General features: G+C 50.4%; 1 protein-coding gene across 2 annotated transcripts; it reads right to left on the reverse strand.

Moving 5' to 3' along the window:
- Window positions 1-239: 239 nt before the first annotated feature.
- Window positions 240-19,628, reverse strand: CD83 (CD83 molecule). Of its 2 annotated transcripts, none has more exons than XM_043590780.1 (5): window positions 19,453-19,628; window positions 19,233-19,348; window positions 5,559-5,772; window positions 2,933-3,039; window positions 240-1,374 (listed from the first exon to the last, which is right to left on the reverse strand). In XM_043590780.1, the coding sequence occupies exons 1-5, from the start codon at window positions 19,487-19,489 to the stop codon at window positions 1,249-1,251; spliced, it is 600 nt and encodes a 199-aa protein (XP_043446715.1). In that variant the 5' UTR covers window positions 19,490-19,628; the 3' UTR covers window positions 240-1,248. The 2 variants fall into 2 exon arrangements, with proteins under 2 accessions (XP_043446715.1, XP_043446714.1); XM_043590779.1 differs by having other exon boundaries at window positions 240-1,377; window positions 19,453-19,625.
- Window positions 19,629-20,411: the final 783 nt, after the last annotated feature.

Below are 20,411 nucleotides of genomic sequence, written 5' to 3' on the forward strand. Positions count from 1 at the left end.
GGACTCTCTTCTCCCCAGGGCCCCGTGATTCCTGTGTGTCCATATCTTGGAGTACTTTTGGCTTGGTGCTTCGCTGACCTGGTCTCCTCACTCCCCCAAAAGAACTCCTAGAAGACTATGGAAAGGTCTTATGTCTGGCCTTCTTTGTTTGGAATAATGGTAGACATGAGAATGAATGAAAAGCATTCTCTCATGCCCAGAACACCTCTGTAAGAATAAGGATAGTGACCCAATGGAGCTTCAAATTTTTAGGGTGCTTTATGCTTTTTCAAAGCATTTTCACATACACTGTCACAATCAACTCATACAACCACCTTCTGGTTTACGACTGAGAAAAGAGAAATCACAAAGACCCTGCTCAAGATCATACAGCTTGGCAGTGGGACACCTGGGGTCGGAACCCAGACGGCATGATTTGTCCGGCATTTTCGTCAGGGCATCAAATAGCTCACGATCCTGGGGTCATCCTCTCTGACTTCGTTCTCTCCATACTGAGGTTACTTGTGCTGTGAGCCTTGATATCTAACCGTAGACACAGATTTCAAAAGGAGAGAAAAAAACCAGTCCTTCTTTGGCAGGAATCTACGGATATCAAAACAAATGTGGCGTCTTCTTTATTGCTTCTTTATGTGGGTCTTTCTGGATGAAAAGGCTCCAGTGGGGAACAGCTCATCAACTTGTTACTTCTAGGTACACACAATACTCCTTAGTAATAGCAGGGCCTTCACACCGGGACATGATTCGCTAAATATACCCCGCTGTCTCACAGTTTGGCCCGTCAACTTCTCCCAGACATAAAACATCTGGGCTAGCACAAGACAACGCGGCAAACTCAAAGAGAGATGTTTCCCAGATGTGAAGAAGACCACGGTCCTCAAGAGTCTGTCACAGGGCCGGCTCTGGGCGTCCGTATTTCCCAAGACCCTCTTCCAGCTGCGTCTCGCCATAGCTCATGTGGGACTGAAAAGAGCTCCGGGGGGTTGACCAGATAGCTGAATAAAATGCTAAGAAGTTAGCTGTGAAGAAGCAGAGAGCTTCCCTGCAGGCGGCCCCATGCTTCATGGTCCTGTGCCGGTTCCCAAAGTCCTGCTCACAAAGAGCGGGCTGTGACCTGCAGTTTCCGGAAGGACCTCCCGGGAAGGACGCCCTCTTCGGTGTGGGGCTCACTCCGCTTTTGTCCAGCGTGACATCCGGGCACACCGCTGAGCTTTCTTCGACTGTAGAGAAAACCACCTGCAGAAATCCTGCTCATACCAGTTCCGTCTTGTGAAGAGTCGCTGGCTCCAAATGCTTATTTGGGGAGACGACTGGGAGGAAAGCTCGCTGCGTGCCCGGTTTAGAAAAATCTGGAAAAATACTCTGTTGTTGTGCAAACTTCTGAAAAATAAAAGAAGTGGAGACATGAACAATCGGCAAAATGCAACAGTGGACACCTCGATTTAAGCTCCACTCGCTAACAGCGGCTGCACACAGCTCGTTCGGGAAGCCCTTGTTAGCCTAGTAGCTTCGCTCGCTCGACAAGTGGGCTTGTACTATTTCACCGGCAGCCGCAAACTGTGACCAGGAGACGCACGGACTACAGACTGGGGCCATTTCCAGCCCCTACTGTTAGCTACCTGCATGGAAAATCAGTGCCCCCTGAAACAGGCATTTGCCAGCAAGAAACTCAAGTCATTCATTTTTTAAATTTACCCTCCAGTAACTCTAATCATCTTGTGTGCAAATGACCCTAATGACCCCAAATCGTAAGCGGATGGCTTATGTCCTCCACCGTGCCTAGCTTAATGCCTGTACCCAGTAGGTGCTCACGGGAGTCTTTTTGACTGGCGTCCAAAACAGCCACTAGAGAGATGAGTCCATGGCCAGAGAGGCAAGGAAGTGAATACAGGGGGTCAGTGAGTGACAAGGCCCCTGGATAGCTCTTGGGTGAGATCTGTCCTGGCCCCTAAGTAGCCAGTCCTTCCTGATAGTATTGAGACATATGGGACAGATCACTTCCTAGGGGGTCAGGCCCAAAGCTGGCCTCGCTCCCTATAACTTTGGTCTACCCAGGGGCGCCTGGGTGGCGCAGTCGGTTAAGCGGCCGACTTCAGCCAGGTCACGATCTCGCGGTCCGTGAGTTCGAGCCCCACGTCAGGCTCTGGGCTGATGGCTCGGAGCCTGGAGCCTGCTTCGGATTCTGTGTCTCCCTCTCTCTCTGCCCCTCCCCCGTTCATGCTCTGTCTCTCTCTGTCCCAAAAATAAATAAACGTTGAAAAAAAATTAAAAAAAAAAAACAAAAAACTTTGGTCTACCCAGGTAAGCAGCCATGCACAAAGAAGCTCAGGGTCTGTAAGCTGCAGCCTGCTACCAACAGTTCAAGGGCTATGGTCAAGGCCACTTCAGCACCGGCCGGCCATCTTCCACCCTACGACGCTGCCTGTGTACCCCACTCCTCTGGCTTCTCAGGGCTAATTCCCAGGGAGTGGAGGCAAGCGCCAAAACTCTTAGAGGAGACCCCCCAGGAGGAAAGGGTTCAAGGTCAAGAGAAGGAGACTGATCCACCACCATGTGGTGGGGCTGCATCACTCGCCTACAGGCAGAGTCGTGCCTCTGCCCCAGGATGATGGCAAGTCAGAGCCACACTTGCCACCACTGTCACCACCAGGGCCTCTGGCGCCCCGGAGGGATCCTGTGGCAGGTCTCGAACTTCCTTCACACACCCTGCTTCGTCTTCTCTCGGCAGCTCTCTGTGCAGGGCAACCGGATTCAAAACAAGCCGGGCGCTTCCCGCACCGATCCTCACAGCGCGGACACCTCAGCAGGCGCCCGGTTCACAGAAGAACATCTCTCGCCAGCATTACGGATTCACGCTATCGACCAAGTACATTCGGATTGGCGCCCCCGGGCGGTCTCTTAATCATAATACGTGTTTTTTTACGGAGATACTTACACAAGTGAAAATAATGAGTGTTAAGTAGAAAACGACCAGAGCCAACAGCAGTACAATCTCGGCTCTGTATTTCTGAAAAGTGTCTTCTTTGCGTTCCTTGGGGCATCCTTAAAAAAAGAGAGAGAGAGAGAGAGAGAGAGAGAGAGAGAGAGAGAGTAAAAATATGAAGCTGTTTAACAGAACTTTCCTACCGTGATAAAAAGCTAAGAATGCTTTGCTCTGGCTTTTCTTTTTTTTTTTTTCCCCAAGTCCTTCTGGTCTCCCATGCCTAACCGCACACGTCTGTGCATTCGGGAAGAACAACGCTAGTGACAGCGGTGACGGCGGTGGCCGGTGCTCACTCGCACCTGAGCCTGGCTGTGTGCGATGGGCCCGGCATACGGCATCTCGCTCAGGCTCTATTTCCTGGCTTTTCTGGTGCCTTTGCATCAGATGACACGCCATTTGTTGAAGCGTGAGCCTGCTTCATCCGTGCTGTGTAGAATGCTAGGTGTTCTCACCTCGGGAGGACTGGGGGGACGAAGGAACCGGGCAGGTGAGCCGCCCGGCTATTACTGAATGAGTCAACACGTTTTTGTAGAATCGTGAAATCTCCACCGAGGCTGGCGGCAAAGGTGGCTAAGGGGCTCCCCGAGGGGCCGTCGAAGGCTGTGGCTGCAGCCCTCGGGGATGCAAAGGCAGGAAGAGACACGGAAGGGGACGGCCTCTTCTCACTCAGACATGACATCCGACGTGCGTTGTCTGGGATAGCCAGATTGCCAAGCCTGCTTGAAGGCCCAGGCAGGGCCGGGTGGAGTGCAGGTGACTGGGGTGGGGGGGGACGATCCCCTGGGGCCACGAATGGTCCTTGAGAGAGCTGGCAACCTCTAAAGCTCGATTCAACATTTCACAAGTAGTATAGGGATGGGTTCTCAGTAGGGTCTGTGACTCGAGAAAGGGAAGGTTGAGGGCCTAACATTGATCCAGCACTCCGTGCACCTCAGGCACCGAACTAGGCATTTCAGTGCAATATCCCATTTAGCCTTCACGCGAGCCCATGCTGCAGAGGTTATCGCCCCCATTTTAGAGATGACAGAACTGAGGTTTAGAGGCTGTGAGAGATGTGCCCAAGGGCACACACGAAAGAGCCGCAGAGCTCTTAAGTGAACCAGATCCAGGGGACTCTGGAGGAGTCTAACCACTGAACTTGTAGGCAACCTTGTCCTCAGCAGAGGAAAGGAAACCAGCCATTCTCTTTCGTCTCCTCTCTGCTCTTCCCTGCAAGGTTGCTCTCATTTGTCAATCACCTCGATGCGGATGCTGACTGACAGCCTGCTGTGTGCCAGACAGAGCGGAGAATAAAACAGATGCCAGGTCTGGGAGGTGCATGCAGACAGACAAAGCAGCATTAGGGGCTAGAGACTGAGTGGGGTGTAAGGTGTGTGTGTGTGTGTGTGTGTGTGTGTGTGTGTGTGTGTAACAGTGAACCAAATCCAAACACTGAGCTCTAAACAGTGATCGTGTTCTTGTGAAAAAAGGAATATTATCCTAAGTCAGATTCCCTTCAGATTCCCAATAAAAGGAGAAAATATTCCTGGTATAAACATCAGGAACTGTGTGACAACAACACGTTTGTCATTTCAAGCCCCGGCCACTAATGAACGCTGGGCAAAAGTCAAGTGCAAGGCATATTTTAAGCTACATAAAGAAGAATTCTGGGGAAAAACCCGAAGAGATAATCCTCCCCTTGGAGCTCAATTCTTGCAATTACTGCATAGAGCAAAAATGTGTATTCTGTCACTGGAACATTATTTTCTTGCTGTGCCCTTTTTCTTCGTCCTGAGTTGAGGCATCGGGCAATGGAACCATCGCAAATGGGAGGGAAATGCTGTGGCTCATCAGTTAAAAAGGTGGAAACATGATGCGGCCCCTCTTGGGCCAGATTAGAAAGATCCAAGGAGCAGAATATCATAGTCACCTGACGTATTCAAGACTACACAGTTTCTCTGTCCTCCGAAAATTCATCTCGGATACTTCCTATTCTTTGTAAATTTTTTTAAAAATCTTTATTTATTTTTGATAAAGAGACAAGTGTGCACAGGGGAAGAGCAGACAAAGAGGGAGACGCAGAATCCGAAGCAGGCTCCAGGCCCCGAGCTGTCAGCACAGAGCCCCACGCGGGGCTCAAACCCACGAACCATGAGATGATAACCTGAGCCAAAGTCGGATGCTCAACCGACTGAGCCACCCAGGCGCCCCTTGGATACTTCCTATTTGCTTCAAAGGACTCTTGTACAAATAAACAACACCCAGATTGGTGGTTTGGCTACATTTGGCATCTACACAACTAGGGTGGATCTGTCTTTATTGGGAGGGAAGGAATGAAGGAAGGAAGGAAGGAAGGAAAGAAGGAAGAGGGAGGAAGGAAGGAAGGAAGGAAGGAAGGAAGGAGGAAGGAAGGAAGGAAGGAAGGAAGGAAGGAAGGAAGGAAGGAGAAAAAGTTATGACATTCTTATAGGAGAATTTAGCTTTTAGCCACACGATCCTAAGCTTCCAGTTGGACTCCAATCGAGAGGACGGAGCTTAGAGCCTATGCAAGTGCACACGCATCTTGCAAGAAGGAAACAGGTGCAGCAGATCACCTCACCTGTCACTTTCAAGGTCACAGTGCCGCTTTGGTTTCTCCGCCCTTCTGGCTCCTCCAGGATGCACCTGTATGTCCCTGAGTTGACACTGGTAGTGTTTTCAATCTTCAGGGAGTACAGCCTTTCACCAGAGGCTTCTAAGGAGCCAACCTTCTGCTGGTGGTACCACAGACCCTCCGGGGGCATCTCTATCCTTTCCTCGCCGTCGTCTGTAAGCTGTTGAAAAAGCATCACGCTGCATCAGGTTCCACTAACAGGACTTGGAAACACCGTCCTCACCCGCATCAAGGTTCTGCCTCTTGTTTTCATAACATCCGTCCTCAACTATTTTTTTTTTTAAACAAAACAGTATGTGTATGTGTGACCTTCAGGAGAGGAGGAGAAAATGTATGAAAATTCTGTAAGGCTGTATCTTTTCTGGCATAAGATCAGGCCTGCACTTTACGATTCGGCGTATCCCAGCTTCCACCCCCTAATAAAGGACAGAGTGTTGTTGCTGCTGACAATAATGATGCGTCGATGAGGATTTGCGCGAATCACTTTGAGTCACATGTTGCTGCTGGTTGTTCTGTATTCAATGTCCTCTTGTTTTCTTCAGATACCCACTCAGCCCCTGAATGATTCTTAGTTTTGTGTCTCAGCCTCCCAACTCGAAGACCACTGCCAGACGGCTCGGCGAAAAGCACAGACACGCATGAGCAAATGCCTCCTGTAAACGGTCACCTTGTTCTTAAAAAACTGGGTGTCTGTGGGGTCACCCATGATGTCACAGGGTGCACCACACTGACGCCCTAGCAGGGCAAGAAGACAGCCGACAGTGGTGCCCCGGGGAGACTTTTCGTGCCACATCACGCGGCAGTCACACCAAGATGCACACAGAAGGACCTCGACCGCTTAAATCTTTGGACCCGGGACAGACCAGCCCGACTGGGGCAGATGTCCAATTCAGCCAACCGCACCGGGCGGGGGTTCTCTGCCTCAACTATCTTCTTCTTTGTTACGTCGGTGGGGTCTCTCCCTCACCTCTTACTTGACAGATTAGGCCACAACCACATTCCCCATCAGTTTTTTTTCCCCCAGATATATTTTTAATCTGCCTAATGAGCTCGCCCGTGCATCCTCCACCGAAATGTTTTCAAGCGTCCAAACCGGATTGACACAAAAGGAAGGCAAATCACCGTTCGTTCTTGTTCTCGAGCTCAGCCCTCGCCCTTTGCTGGATGGCCGGGACCACCAGGGAGCCTGGGACCCGGCGGCATCCCTCACCTGCCCCTAGAATGTGAGGGCACCAAGAAGCCACCTCAGGGAATGACCCAGCGATCAGCAGGATTCCCTGTCGCTGCAGAATGTCATCTCCTGTCCTGGGAGCGGCCAGCTCCTCTCCCACTTTCCAGGCGAATCAGGGCAGGGGACGCCCAGGGAGGCCGAGGCAGCTCAGGCAGGGGCGTGCACACACGCACACACACCGCACGTGTATTGTGCACGCGCACACACACTGCACACAAGCGCTATACACACACAACACGCTACACGCACACTCCGTGGCTTCCCCTTCATTTACTACGCGAGGGAAGCGCGGAGCCCACAGCAGGCCGGCTGGGCCCCGGGCGCTCGCGGACTCGGCGGAAGGACGGACGGACGGGCTGCAGAGACACCTGGCGGCGGAGCCACCACCGCTCCCGCACGAGCCCCGCTCGGTCCCCGCCGCCACACGGCGCCCCGGCGAGCGGCTTTTCTCCCGCACCGCCTGGAAGAGTGGAGCCCATTGCTGGACGGTTCTTCTGGTGTCGAAAGGTCCTTTCCTAAATAATCAAGGATCTACAGCCTCGGGGCTTCAGGGCTTCAAAAATGGAGCAGAGAAACGAGGAGCGGCCGAGGAGGCCGAGAAAGAGCTAGAGGCATCCAATGGGCGCCAGAACGCATCTCCTTTAGCCCGGGGTTCCCCTTTCAGGCCTAATTACACCTCCAACGGCAGCCTCCCGGCGCGCTCCCTCCCCTCCCCTCCCCTCCCCTCCCCTCCCCTCCCCTGGCCGGGGCGGTTGGGCTCCCCCTACCGGGGCTGGTGGGGGGCGCCCGCTGGGCCCTCACCCGGCCACGAGGCCACTCCTCCAGCCTTTCTTTTCAGAATTAACCTCTAAATATGTCAATTGCAGAGTTATTTCTAACACAGTTCACCGGACTCTGTCTTGGTAGAACTCCTGCGTCCGAAAGGGCAGAAACTTGGTGGCCGCAATGATTCTGAGATTACCTATCTCCGGTTTTCTCCTTGGGGGCCTCTGGTCCCGTTCAGCGATCCCTCCCTCAACTCGGAAAGATCCCATCTTGAAAGTCAAGATCAAAACCGCAGACCCTTCCGGAGGGGGTGGGAACAGAACCTGTGGTCCCCTTAGCCTGCTGGCTGCCAAGCTGGCCGAAGCCAGCGTGCAGGTGATCAGAACCGGCGGGCGGTGGCCACCTGTCTTTTTGCCGTAAAGAATTTCACTTTAACATTCAGTGGTAAGGAGCGCCGCCTAGGTGGCTCAGGCCGTGATCTCACAGTTCGTGAGTTCGAGCCCCGCACTGATAGCTCCAAGCCTGCTCATGATTCTGTCTCCCTCTCTCTTTCTGAAAAATAAATAAACATTTTTTTAAAAAAATCAATAGTAACAGCGAGAAGTAGTTTATTTGGTGGTCAGACTTCCGTGGGCCTCTGGCAAAACCTCCAGTGGGTCTCCAGTTACTTTTCAAATAGAAAAACAAAGGCAGAGCGAGGTCATGAGAAAGACAGAAGATAGAAGCAGGGGAAGGAAAGGCAAAACAAAGGAGCCCAAAGCAACCTGCAGAATTGTGATTTACTGACCCATCACAGCCATCAGAGGGATCATGGCAAAATACCTCAAATGTCGTGGGGCCATCTTCCAATGGCCTCTTCCTGGGTCTTCCTGAAAGACCCAGAACACTGGGAGAACTACTCGCTGAACTTGGGAACTCTTGCCTAAGGAATGAGCCCGGCCTTTGCCGATGACTGACTATAGCAAAAGGAACCTTCTGTGAATTCACACAATGCACCCGGAAATATTTCAGAACGCTCCCTCTTGGCTTCAGGTTGTAGATGCAGACACAATGCCTATTCCCCCTTCTCTATGCCATTCATTTCAAGATAGATCTTGTCATGTGACTCCATCTGGGCAGTGTGGGATTTGCCTACAGCTGCAAAAATAGTTGTAGTTTTTATGTTAATGTAGCATGCTCAAAATGCAAGAAGGCATTAGCAGTACCAGGAGACTTTTTATGCAAAAGTTCAAATCATTAACTTCAGTTCTGGGGCCCGGCAGCTAGCACACCGCGGGATCAAGGGGAGTCCCTTGTGGCAAAAGCAGCACCGTGCAAGAACCAAAGGAGAATTCCAGAAAGAGGTAAACTGACCAGCCAGCAAATGGGCCATCCTCAACTGTGTTTCATGAGTTCTTGTAAGCATTTGAGCTGGCTCGAAATCAACCACTGGCAAAGAACAGCTCTTTAAACATTCCAAAGCTGAAAGTGTTTCATTGCCTCTCTGCGAAGGCATTTTAGGAAATAGTAATTTATAACAAAAGGAACCCTCGGATTCATTCACAGCCAAGCATAATTGATGGGAACTATTTAATGCGCACTTTCCAAAGCTAATATTGTAGTGTGCTAAACCACAACACGATTTGCGCAAATTAATTCCTCAAAAGAGTCATCCCAATTATGTTTTAAAAATCCACGCTCCGTGCATTAACTCTGATGCGGACAATTCTATAGTTTTGATTGGATTAGAGAAGGGTAAAATATAGGACATCTCATTTTCAGCAAACCTAGGGACTTTCGATTTGCCTCAAGGCCTTCAATGTGACTAAACAATTTAAGTAACCTATTCTTTCTCTAAAATGGAGATTTGACCTTAAGGAAACCACAAGCCCCAAATTAAATAAACTCTTTAATTTGCTGAATACTAAAGCAAGCAAATACAAGTATGTACTAATTTTAAGGGCATGTGAATTAAAGTTTGTTGTTGTTTTTTTTTAAATGACGGACAAATTGGAACTAGAACAAAAGAAATGAAATAATTAATATGTTTCAAATTGAACTGATATTTCTGTCAAAAACCCTACTGTGGAAAATGATGTTTTTTAATTTAAATAATTTGATCCAAATATATGCTCACCTTCTAGATCGCCATATTTGAATATAAGAGAGCAACAGTTCCGGGGGTGCCTGGGTGGCTCAGTTGGTCAAGCATCCGACTCTTGATGTCGGCTCAGGTCACGATCTCATAGTTTGTGAGTTCGAGCCCCGTATCGGGCTCTATGCTGACAGTGTGGAGCCTGCTTGAGATTCTCTCTCTCCCTCTCTCCCCCTCTCTCTCTCCTCCCTCTCTCCCTCTCCCCCTCTCCCCAGCTCATACGCATGCACTCTCTCTAAAATAAAATTTAAAAAAAAAGTTTTTAAAAAGGAAGAGATTTTCTCGAGGGGCAAAATGTGTGTGTATATATACACACACATATATATATTTAATCCAACAGTTTGATTAAACATATTTAAAGGTATGGACCTTATGTATTTAAAGGTGGTATGAAAGTAATCTGATATATTCCAATCACATTGAACAGCTTTTGCTTTATTGCATTTCTCATGCACTAACTTTCATGTACCTTGGTTTCTAACTCAATTAAAGTGCCAATATAATCCCCATTCATCATAAAAACAGCTCTTTATAACGTGCAAAATAGTTTGGCTCGGAGGTTGATGTCATAATGAGGGTAGAATGTATGCGCATTAACATCGTTTTTTTCTAAGTGTAGTTTTATTGGAAAAATGATTTTCCACTTTGAAATTTACTGGGTCTAACAGACAGAGTTGAATTTATGGCTGCTAAGAGAGTTATGAGTATGGCAGAGGCAACATAATTAAGAGCACAGCCTTTGGAGTCGATCAGACCTGGAAGCAAACCCCAGCCTCACCACGGCTAAGATCTGCTCTTGGCCAACTGACCGAACAGCTCTCGGGCTTCCGTCTGCTCCACAGGCACGGGCTGGGGGTGGGAGTGGGGGGAATCGCATCCCCCAAGGGGGGTGAGAAGACACGCATGATGAGGGGCGTGGATAGTACAAAACAGTGTCTGTCGATCGCACAGAGAGCCCTAAATGTCTTACTCTTCTCTCTCATGTTCCCAGCCCAGGTTTCACTCAGCTTCTAAAGAGTTCCCGGCACACTGGGATTATTCAAAAAGCATTTGCTGAGTGAATGAGTGAATTAAAAAAAAAAACAAAATTGCGAGTTATAAGGGCACTGGCTTTGGAATCAAAGGCGTAAAGTCCTTCAATTTGTGGTCCATTAGCCGGGTCACCCGTGGTAAGCCACCCGCTCTCTGGGTCTTGTTTCCACACCTGTAACTTTCTCACTTGCTCCGTGGAGCGATTTAAAGTGCCAAAGGAGAGGGGCGCCTGGGTGGCGCAGTCGGTTAAGCGTCTGACTTCAACCAGGTCACGATCTCGCGGTCCATGAGTTCGAGCCCCGCGTCAGGCTCTGGGCTGACGGCTCAGAGCCTGGAGCCTGTTTCCGACTCTGTGTCTCCCTCTCTCTCTCTGCCCCTCCCCCGTACATGCTCTGTCTCTCTCTGTCCCAAAAATAAATAAACGTTGAAAAAAAAATTTTTTTTTAAATAAATAAAGTGCCAAAGGAGAGAATACATGAAAGGGCTTTACAAATGGTAGTGTGGGTAACGGAAGTTGTTATTATACCTGAGAGCTTTCCACTCGTCCATGCTCTCATTCTTTACCGCTGATTCGTCCCGTCTCCTCCCTGGCAAAGTTGTTCTAGGAGTCCCAACATCTGCTCTAGAGAGGCATTATTTTTCTAGCCCCCGTGTGTCCACAAAATATCCACAACACTCCGAACTGTCTCCAGCACTGTGACAATCAATGTGGCAACACCCTTCGGCGCTGGGATTTGACCAGTGTCCGTGCCGAGCGTCCTTCATCCACGTGCGTCCTGTGGGTCCCGCTGGACCTGGAAGAGGCCCTCTTAGGAGCTCTGGCTCACATCGTACACAGGGATGGCATCTGGTTCTACAGGAGGCACGCGTGACTCAGGCGTGACGCCCGTGACCACAGAGACTGGTTCTGACGACCACATGACCCCACCAAAGCCACCTAAATATAACCAGACATTCGTTGAGCTATTAGAAGAGAGGCACAATCTTGTCCTTCGCCCATGACCCTGCGAGGGTACACAGGACTGCCGTTACTGGCTACTATCTCACTGCCGTGGGGAGGCTGACGAGAAACCCGGTATGAAGAGAGGAAGAGTTGAGGGACAGAAAGACACCAGGTCCCGGGGATATTTAAGGACCCCTAAATCCAGCTGTCTTTGCTTCTTATGCTGCCGAAACAAAGCACCCCAAACCGAGGGACTTAAGGTAACAGGACCTTTTCGGAACCCTCCTGCACTGCTGGTGGGAATGCAAACTGGTGCGGCCACTGTGGAAAACAGTGTGGCGGTGCCTCAAAAAGTTAAAAATAGAAAGATCACATGCTCCAGTTATTCTACTGCTGGGTATTTACGCGGAGAATACCACAATGCCAATTGGAAGAGATTGATGCGCCCCCGTGTTTACTGCACCATTATTTACAGCAGCCAAATGACAGAAGCAGCCCGAGTATCCCTCGATAGATGCATGGATAAAGCAGATAGGATATAGATACACCATGGAATATTATCGGCCATAAAGAAGAAGGAGATCTTGCCACTTGCAGCCACACGATGGATCTGGAGAGTATAATGCCAAGTGAAATAAGTCAGAAAGACAAAATACCATGTGATTTCACTCCTATGTGGAGTTCAGGAAACAACATGAACGAACAAAGAAAAAAAGAGACAGACAAAAGAGCCGACTCTTAACCATAGAGAACAAACGGATGGTTACCGGGGGGGGGGTGGTAAAATAGGGGTAAACTGGGTAACATAGGGGAAGGGGATTAAGGGTACCCTCATCATGAGGAGCACTGAGTCATGTATAGAACTGTTGAGTCATTCTATTACACACCTGAAATTGATATGACACTGTAGGATAACTAGACGGGACTTGGAAATTTTTTAATAAAAGTATAAAAATAAACAACTGTATTCTCTCACAGTTCTAGAGGCCAAAAGCCGACAAGCAAGGATGCTGACAGGGCTGTGCTCCCTCTGAAGGCTCTAGGGAGGAATCCGTTTCATGCCTCGTTCCTGAAGCTTCTGGCATTGCTGGCCATCCTTGTCATTCCTTGGCTTGTGGTCACGTGCACTTGTTTCTGCCTGCACCCTCACATGGTGTCCTCCCTGGGTGTCTCTATCTGTCCATCCGTTTTCTCTTCTTCTAAGGACACCAGTCACTGGATTAGTGACACCAGTCACTTATCCAGTGTGACCTCACTTTAAATTGCTTGCATCTGCAAAGACCCTAGTTCCATATAAGGTCACCTTCACAAATACCAGGGATAATCTTTCTGTGGGACGCAATTCTACCCACAGTACCAGACGTAACTGGAGTGTGAATTATCATTTTAAAGCTTCTTTCCATTTCAATTATATAAACCAATATATTCCCTTCATATGAAGCTAGATTTTTTTAATATCGTTTATTTTTATTTGTTTATTTTGAGAGAGTGACTCAGACAGCATGAGTCAGGGAGGAACAGAGAGAAAGGAAGAGAGAGAATTCGAAGCAGACTCCTTGGGGTCAGCAAGGAGCCCGGCGCGGGGCTCGAACTCACGAACCGTGAGATCGTGACCTGACTCGACATCCAGAGTCAGGTGCTCAACCAACTGAGCCACCCAGGTGGCTACTTGAAGCTACCTTTGACGGGATTCCAATGCTTTGCAAGTAAAGAGTCCTACCTGGTAGGGGCACTGTGAACCACCCCATAAATAAATGTGGCAGGGAGGGCACTGCGTCCACACGGCTCCAGGCTGTAGACCAGTCCTGCTTGCCTCTTGGGCTCAGATGTTCCCCACGCCCCCGGGAATGAGACATCCAGGACTAATCTGATTCAGAGCCTTTGTGCCCCAGAACTGACCCAGCGTGATCCAACATGATTACGAATTGTTTATGGCAACTGGCCTCCCTCTTTCCCCGTAGGTGTTCCCCACCTGGACCTATAATCCTAAACAACTACCCGCTCTTCTGGAATCTCTCATCTCTTAGAGAATTGGGACCAGAACAGACTGGGTGATGCTCCACAAAAACATGAAGCTTATTAAAAGCCTTGGGCTCCCAATCCTGTACCACTCCTACAGGACCCCACAGGAACGTTAGCCAACGGCATCCCAGCGCCAGAACAAAAACCCAAGGTAGGTTTGTGGGTGTTCTTTCCATCTCAGGGAAGTCCTCATGTCTAGCTCTGGTTTGAGCTAGGGCTTTTGGTAGAAAATCTGCGGTTATCACTGGAGTAGCCAGGAAAAGATTATGCAAACAATTTTAGACGGAGAAACCCTTTTTTAGGTAGAATCTCTTTTTAGCTCTGCCTCCCCTTTTCGCTAAGACCTTCCCTTACATCACTGCGACCTTCTCCTCACTTCCTCTTTTTTGTGTAGTGACATAACCAAATACAGAACTAAGATAACGCGGTTCTCACATGACCTAAATCCCCCTTTTATTCATGGAAAACAAGTGTTTGATTTCATTCCATTCCACTCCCAGCTGCCTTCTTCCTCTCTACTCTCCCGCACACTGGAAGATTTGAGCAACTTCTCTCTGATTCATGATTGTCCCAAAGTCTCGATGAGGAACCAATCCCAGTGGGCTGAGGTTTCTATGGCCCCTATGAGGTCGCCGCGTGCTGGGCCGCCCAGTCCTCTGTAGAACCACAGGGACACGACTGGTGACCACGGATGAAGGGAAGGGACATCTCAGAAATGTGTTGAAGTCTCGGCTGAGTTACCCTGAGTGTCTTTTGCAATCGAGCGAGAAAACGCCTCCCTCGGAGACCCATCTTCGAGGATGAATCACAGCCTGTGTTTCCCCACAAGAAATAATCTTTTCTCTACAAATGCATGCCATTACATCACCCTCTTTGCTTAAAAACTTTCAGTGACGCCTTGCTGCTGAAAGGAGTTCAAGGCATTGTAACTGGGCATTCGAGGTCCTTCACCATCAGTTCCAAGCCTTCTCTGTAACATCTGCCAGCCCTCTTCTATATAACTCTCCCTTCCAGATCACTGGTCACCCCACTGGCTCCCCCAAAATGCTTGTGGATTCCTTTTCCATGCCTTTGCTCAAGGCGGTCCTTTGGCCAAAGTCCCGTGTTGATTAGGATGGGCCAGCATGAGGCCCAGGACTTGGAACGCACTTGGGACCCAGAAATCTTTACTAATGAAACTGTAAATGTAAGGGCCACCTGAAAACTAACTTTAGGTCTTTCACGGTTTGGCCGAGGGTAAAGGCCATCGAAGTGAGTCAGCCAGGTCAAGCGGTGTAGGTGCCCATGTGGACAGCGTGATTTTTCTGTGACCCTGACACACTGCTTTCACGTTTCAATGTTTCAGTGCTTCTGTGTTTACTACAGGAATGTTTCCTTCTCCTCCCAAAGACACGCTCTTAAATATCATCTTACAGCAGATAAAATTCTAGAATCAAGGAACTGTAGCGAGCGGCACACCCTGGCTCCTTCGCGGGTCCATCCGCACTTGTTGGCTGCACGCGTTACATCCGCCCAGACCACTCATCCGCTCCAGCCCCCACCAAGAGACCCCGGTTTCCTCAGCGCCTCCTGGCTTTGTGGTTCACTATCACACAAGCCGGCAGAGACACAAAATACAAATGCACTGAATGGGAAGTCAGCAACCTACGCGGACGGCAGCTTCATCACAAAACCAGGACAAGCAAGATGTGCATGGTGACCAGCCTGGAACTTTGGAAGTAGCCTCACACAAGCCATTCAGCTGCTCTCTGACAGCTCCCTTGGTTCAGGGGATAACCCATTATCCCTTCTCACTCTTACAAACCCAAGACTGACTTCTGAAATCCGTCTTACTTCCCCTTTCTCCCTTCCTTTGGAAATCATCTGAAAAGGGCATGTGTCTTGTGACACATCGCTTGTCTTCACCCCCGCAGTGTCACCCAAGGTTGACACTATATATCCTCTTTCGTTATGCATCAGCGTAGGTCGTCAGGGCTCCCGGCATGACTCCAGATGGTACTACATCTCCCTGATAAATAACCGCTCGCTATTATCGGTTGCGAACATCACCAAGCCCAAACACTGCGTCCAGGGGCATCCCCTCCCTGCAAACCTAGTGCAGCCTCATTAAAGAGAGTGTGAATCCACTTGTGCTCGGCGTGAAGCACAGAGGTAGCCCTTTCACGGATGCTCTTACTCCTGGAAGACATGGGATGGTGCCACGCCCTCTTACACAAGACACTCAACAGCCAGCGGGAGAGAGTGCTGGACCAAGTCTGTCTGCATATTTTCTCAAAATCCCTCCCCAAACAAACACAGTCAGTTCACGACTTTCAAAGCTAAATTCAGCTACTAGCTTGATGGGTATGCGTGTTCATGTTTCTATTTCTTCCTAACCATCTACTTTGCCTTAACAGGTGGACAAGAGGAGGGCCCACTGTTGGATCCCAGTTAGAAGGGCACTGGTCCCTGGGAAACAAAAGCTGGGTTCACAGGAAGTGGGCTATCTCAGCCCACTCTTTGCTCCACCTACAGCCCCCTGTGTTATATTAAGCCTCCTCACCCCCGCCCCTCACTGTACCTCCCTTTATCCAGAGAGGATAAAATGCACACTGTTTCTTCCTCACTCGCCCTAATGTTACAAACGCTAATTGGACGCCCTCTGCGTTGCGTCTTTTGGTAAAAGGCACATGATAAGAAACACACGGTTTCCATGGGTCCTCTGGTAATCACAAGTAATCGCTGCCGGTTGGACAGTGGCAGGATGCCCTATGGTTGTGGGAGAACCAAGTGGCACATGGAATTTTTCACTGTGACTCATTATAACCGCAATTGTGATAGGCAGAAGTCCTGAGAGAATGTGATTCAATCTGGTGGATGATAAAAACAAAAACAAAAACAACGTGCTAAGGGACTCTGCTTCACTCGCCCAGCGCATAGCCCACAACTGGGCAAAGCGGTTTGATGAACCACACTAGTGATGGTTAGACAGGTGACATGAGCAAGGCGGGTTACGGTCACCGGGTTTAAATTTCTCCTTTTACAGCCACCTCCGCGCTGAAACATTTTACAAAAAACGAGTTGTGTGGGGGAAAAAGAAAAACAATAACCAGATGCTTAATCTTCTGGAGAACCAAGTACTTCAGTCTCCCCCCACTGACCTTCTTTCCAGAATACTCTATCCATTTGTGTTGTACAAACACAATCGATGCGAAAGCGTAATTACTGGGCTGGAAAATAATAAATATCTACAGAACATGCTGAGGCCTGTTAAAAAGTACTTGAAGGAACAATGCATTTCATTTTCAAGGTAGCTGAATAGTTTATGGGCAGAACACAGCTTTCCTATTCCCCCCGCGACTCGATCACTGTTTCCCTCTTTAAAAAAAAAAAAAACAACTATGGCATGATCTTTCAATGACCCTATTCCGTGAACCGAAAGAAAAAAGAAAATGCCAAGAGACTGTTGTCATTTAAAAAAAAAAAATCAGTTTTGAGAGACCTTCAGGGTAAATCATGCAAGAACCGTGTTCAATAAACAAGCTCATGCATTCTAGAGTTACATCATCAGCTGACATCCAAGGAGGAGCCAAAGGTTAATGGCTACGGTTTACTGCATCATTCCAAATGACCTTGTGCAAGATTTACCTTGACAACTATTTGAACTTTACAGTCTGAAATTCCATCTACTTGTTTCACGAGTACTTTTTAATTACTCCCCTGGGGGTAGTCTTTTTCTTTTTTTTTTTTTTTTTTTTTTTTTTTTTTATTCCTCTCTGGAAGGGATCATGGTTTCATGTTTTGCCCCTTCTTTAAGGTAGCTAAGTCCCTGCCTGGCTAGACCAAGGAGACTTTTCTATTCTTGACCCTAAGTAACGGAGGTGGAAACCAGAGAACTCAGGCTAAGGAATCAGACTACTTGGTTCGAATCCCCCTTTCTCATTTAGCCAAGCTGTATAACAGTGAGTGGCTTCCTTCACTCCCTAAGGCTCAGTTTCCTCATCTGTAAGATGGGAACAACAGTAGCAGTAGAGATCTCTTAAGTCCATTGGAAGGACTGACACAGATAATGGATGTAAATATTTACCCCGGAGGCTGGCACACAGTGAGCACTCAAATAATAATGTCTTCACGACATTTTTGCTTCAATGCTGTTGTTTTTACCAGAACAATCTTGCAAGCGTTATGTTCTCTGATCCCACAGTGAACGAAGTGGAAGCCAGGTAGGAATAATAACAGACGTGCTTCCCTACACGATACAGTGCTCCAAGGCAGCAAAAGTATATCCAGGGCACATACCTCACCAAGTGCCAGCCTGAATTCACGGAGCACCTTCCCAACTGGCCGGGCAAACACTGGGTGCTGCGTGGAATTCACAAAAACAGGGGTGCAGCACCGGCCCAGGGAAAGAGGCCATCTGGTCCGGAGAGGAGACACACACACACGCACACACACACACGCACACGCACACACACACACACACACACACACACACACAAACCTGTCCTATACTGCCTTGCTAAATGGCCAGATACACGTGCAGGTTCGTAAAGCATCTTTCTTTTGGAGGGCAGAACAAAGGCCTGCATTCTGCAGAAAGCAACGAACACAGAGATTTCTTCTCGGATGCTAAATCAGAGCCGCGGAGTAAGGCTAGGATATCACGCGCCCTCGGCTGAACCTGGAGGTGCTGTGGTGGCAGAACCTCATTAGGGGAGGTGGACAAAAGACCAGGGACTGCGGGGCTGTGCGAAGCCGCTGGAACCGCGGTGCTAGCCTCCGAAAATGTTCCAGTTGAGGAACTCTTTAAAGAAGCCGCGGTGCAACTCAATTCTCCTACGGGGGAAGGAGGGGGGGGGGCACAGTGACGCTGGTTCTTACTTGCGTGGGTGCTGCTCACGCCCCCTCCCAGACGCCCACGCCCCCAGGCTGGGCCCCTCAGGACTGTCGGAGCGCCAAGCAGCATGGACAAGCTAGGGGACAGGGTAACCCAGAGAGCGGATGCCAGACAACTCCCATCTGGGACACAAGCCTAGAGCACATTGGACTATCTCTTAGTGGCCTTCCTCTCAACGTGCCTATTCCTCCCCTCCCCGCCCCCGAATTAGGGACACCACAGCCCCCCAAACCTCAGAAATCAGAAATCTGGGGGGTCATTCCTACTGTCCGATATCCAAATCTGCCCTGGCTGCTTTCTCGTGGCCACAACCACAGGTGGCGTCCAGAATTCATCCAAATCAGCGAGTCTCTGCGCTTCCAAAGCGTCTTACTTGGATCATTCATCTCAGGCCACCTCTAGGGGCAGGGAGGGAATTAGGTCCTTGGAGAACATAATCTAAGTCGCCTTGTCGCTAGATGCGGGTGGCGCGGGGTGGGGGTGAGGAAGGCGTGTGGGAAGGCGCGGTATTCGGAGGCTAGCCGCGGTTACAGAGGGTCGCCAGCCCAAGGGAGGCGGTCCCCGCAGCCTCCAACGGGGCTGGCCGAGCCCTAGCCCGCGGGCATCGCCGCGCTTACCTTCGTCCAGAAGACCGTGTAGGTGACCTGCGGGTCCCAGTGGGCGGTGCACGGCAAGTCCACGTCCTCGGAACAAGCCACCTTCACCACCCGCGCCGCGGGCGCCAGGCTGCAGGCTGCAAGAGGGACAGAGAGAGCGGCGTGAGCCAGCGAGAGAAGGGGGGGGGGGGGGGAGGTCGCCGGGACCCGGTGGGGAGGCGACAGGCGTCTGGAGCCCTACCGCAGCTCAGGAGCAGGAGCCGGAGGCCGCGCGACATGGCTGGGGACGGCCGGCCTGTGGCGCGCTCCGCGGCGCCGCTCTCTTTGTACCCGCGCGCACCGGGACTTCCCCGGGCGCTGGGCTGGGGGAATCCCCGGCGGGGCGGCGGAAGCGGACAGCGCGGCTCCCCCCGCGCCCCACCCTCCGGCGCCGGCCACCCGCGGGCCGCCCCGCCCCGCCCCCGCCCCCGCGCCCCGCCCCGCCCCGCCCCGCGCGCCCGGACCCCGCGTGGCTGCGGCAGCCGCGGGGCCGCGGCGATCGCAACCCGCGCGGAACGCGGCGCGCTGGGGCTTTGCAGACGGCGCGGGCGCGCGTGACACCGCGCCGCTGACCACCCCCCACCCCCCCCCCCCACCTCGGCCGGCTGGAGCCCAGCCCCGGGGTGTTCCGTTCTGTGCACGGACACGAAACCAGATCCGGAGAGGTGGCGCCGCTTCCCCAGGGCGCGCAGCGTGTGGGTGGTGACGCCAGAGGTGAACTCAGGACCTCGCTCTCCCCCAGATTCTGTTGTAATCAAAGACTCCTCTGGCCTCCCCTGGAACTGCCGGAGTCTGGTACGCGGCTCCCTGCCTTCGGACATGGGTTATGGAGCCAGCCCATCGAAATTATTTCAGCCAAAGGAGAACCTCTCCTGTTAAAAATCACACACACACACACACACACACACGGAGTTTTGGGGCAAAGCACCCCCCCCCAAAAAAAAGACAAGCCAGAAGAATATAGAAATCACCTATGATTCATCCAGAAGTGGCTTCTGTTAATGTTGAGGTGTCTTCGCGTCAATGCCTGCATAGGTATTTTTAGTGGGACACCTGCGATTTTGTAACCTACTCTCTTTTAGCTTAATATTTTGCGAGACTTCCCATAACATTAAAGAGCTCCAACAGCACTGTGTTGGTGGCTACGGAAGAGTCTATCAC

The sequence above is a fragment of the Prionailurus bengalensis genome, chromosome B2 (assembly GCF_016509475.1).
Source record: "Prionailurus bengalensis isolate Pbe53 chromosome B2, Fcat_Pben_1.1_paternal_pri, whole genome shotgun sequence".
Taxonomy (NCBI): Eukaryota; Metazoa; Chordata; class Mammalia; order Carnivora; family Felidae; genus Prionailurus; species Prionailurus bengalensis.

Excerpts from the sequence above, each read along its gene's own strand:
- CD83 (XM_043590779.1), bottom strand. The coding sequence starts at position 19,489 with ATGTCGCGCGGCCTCCGGCTCCTGCTCCTGAGCTGCG. Across the intron at positions 5,773-19,232 it reads ACACGGTCTTCTGGACGAAG|CTTACAGACGACGGCGAGGA; the intron begins GTAAGCGCGGCG and ends CTTTTTCAACAG. Across the intron at positions 1,378-2,932 it reads CACTCATTATTTTCACTTGT|AAGTTTGCACAACAACAGAG; the intron begins GTAAGTATCTCC and ends TTTATTTTTCAG.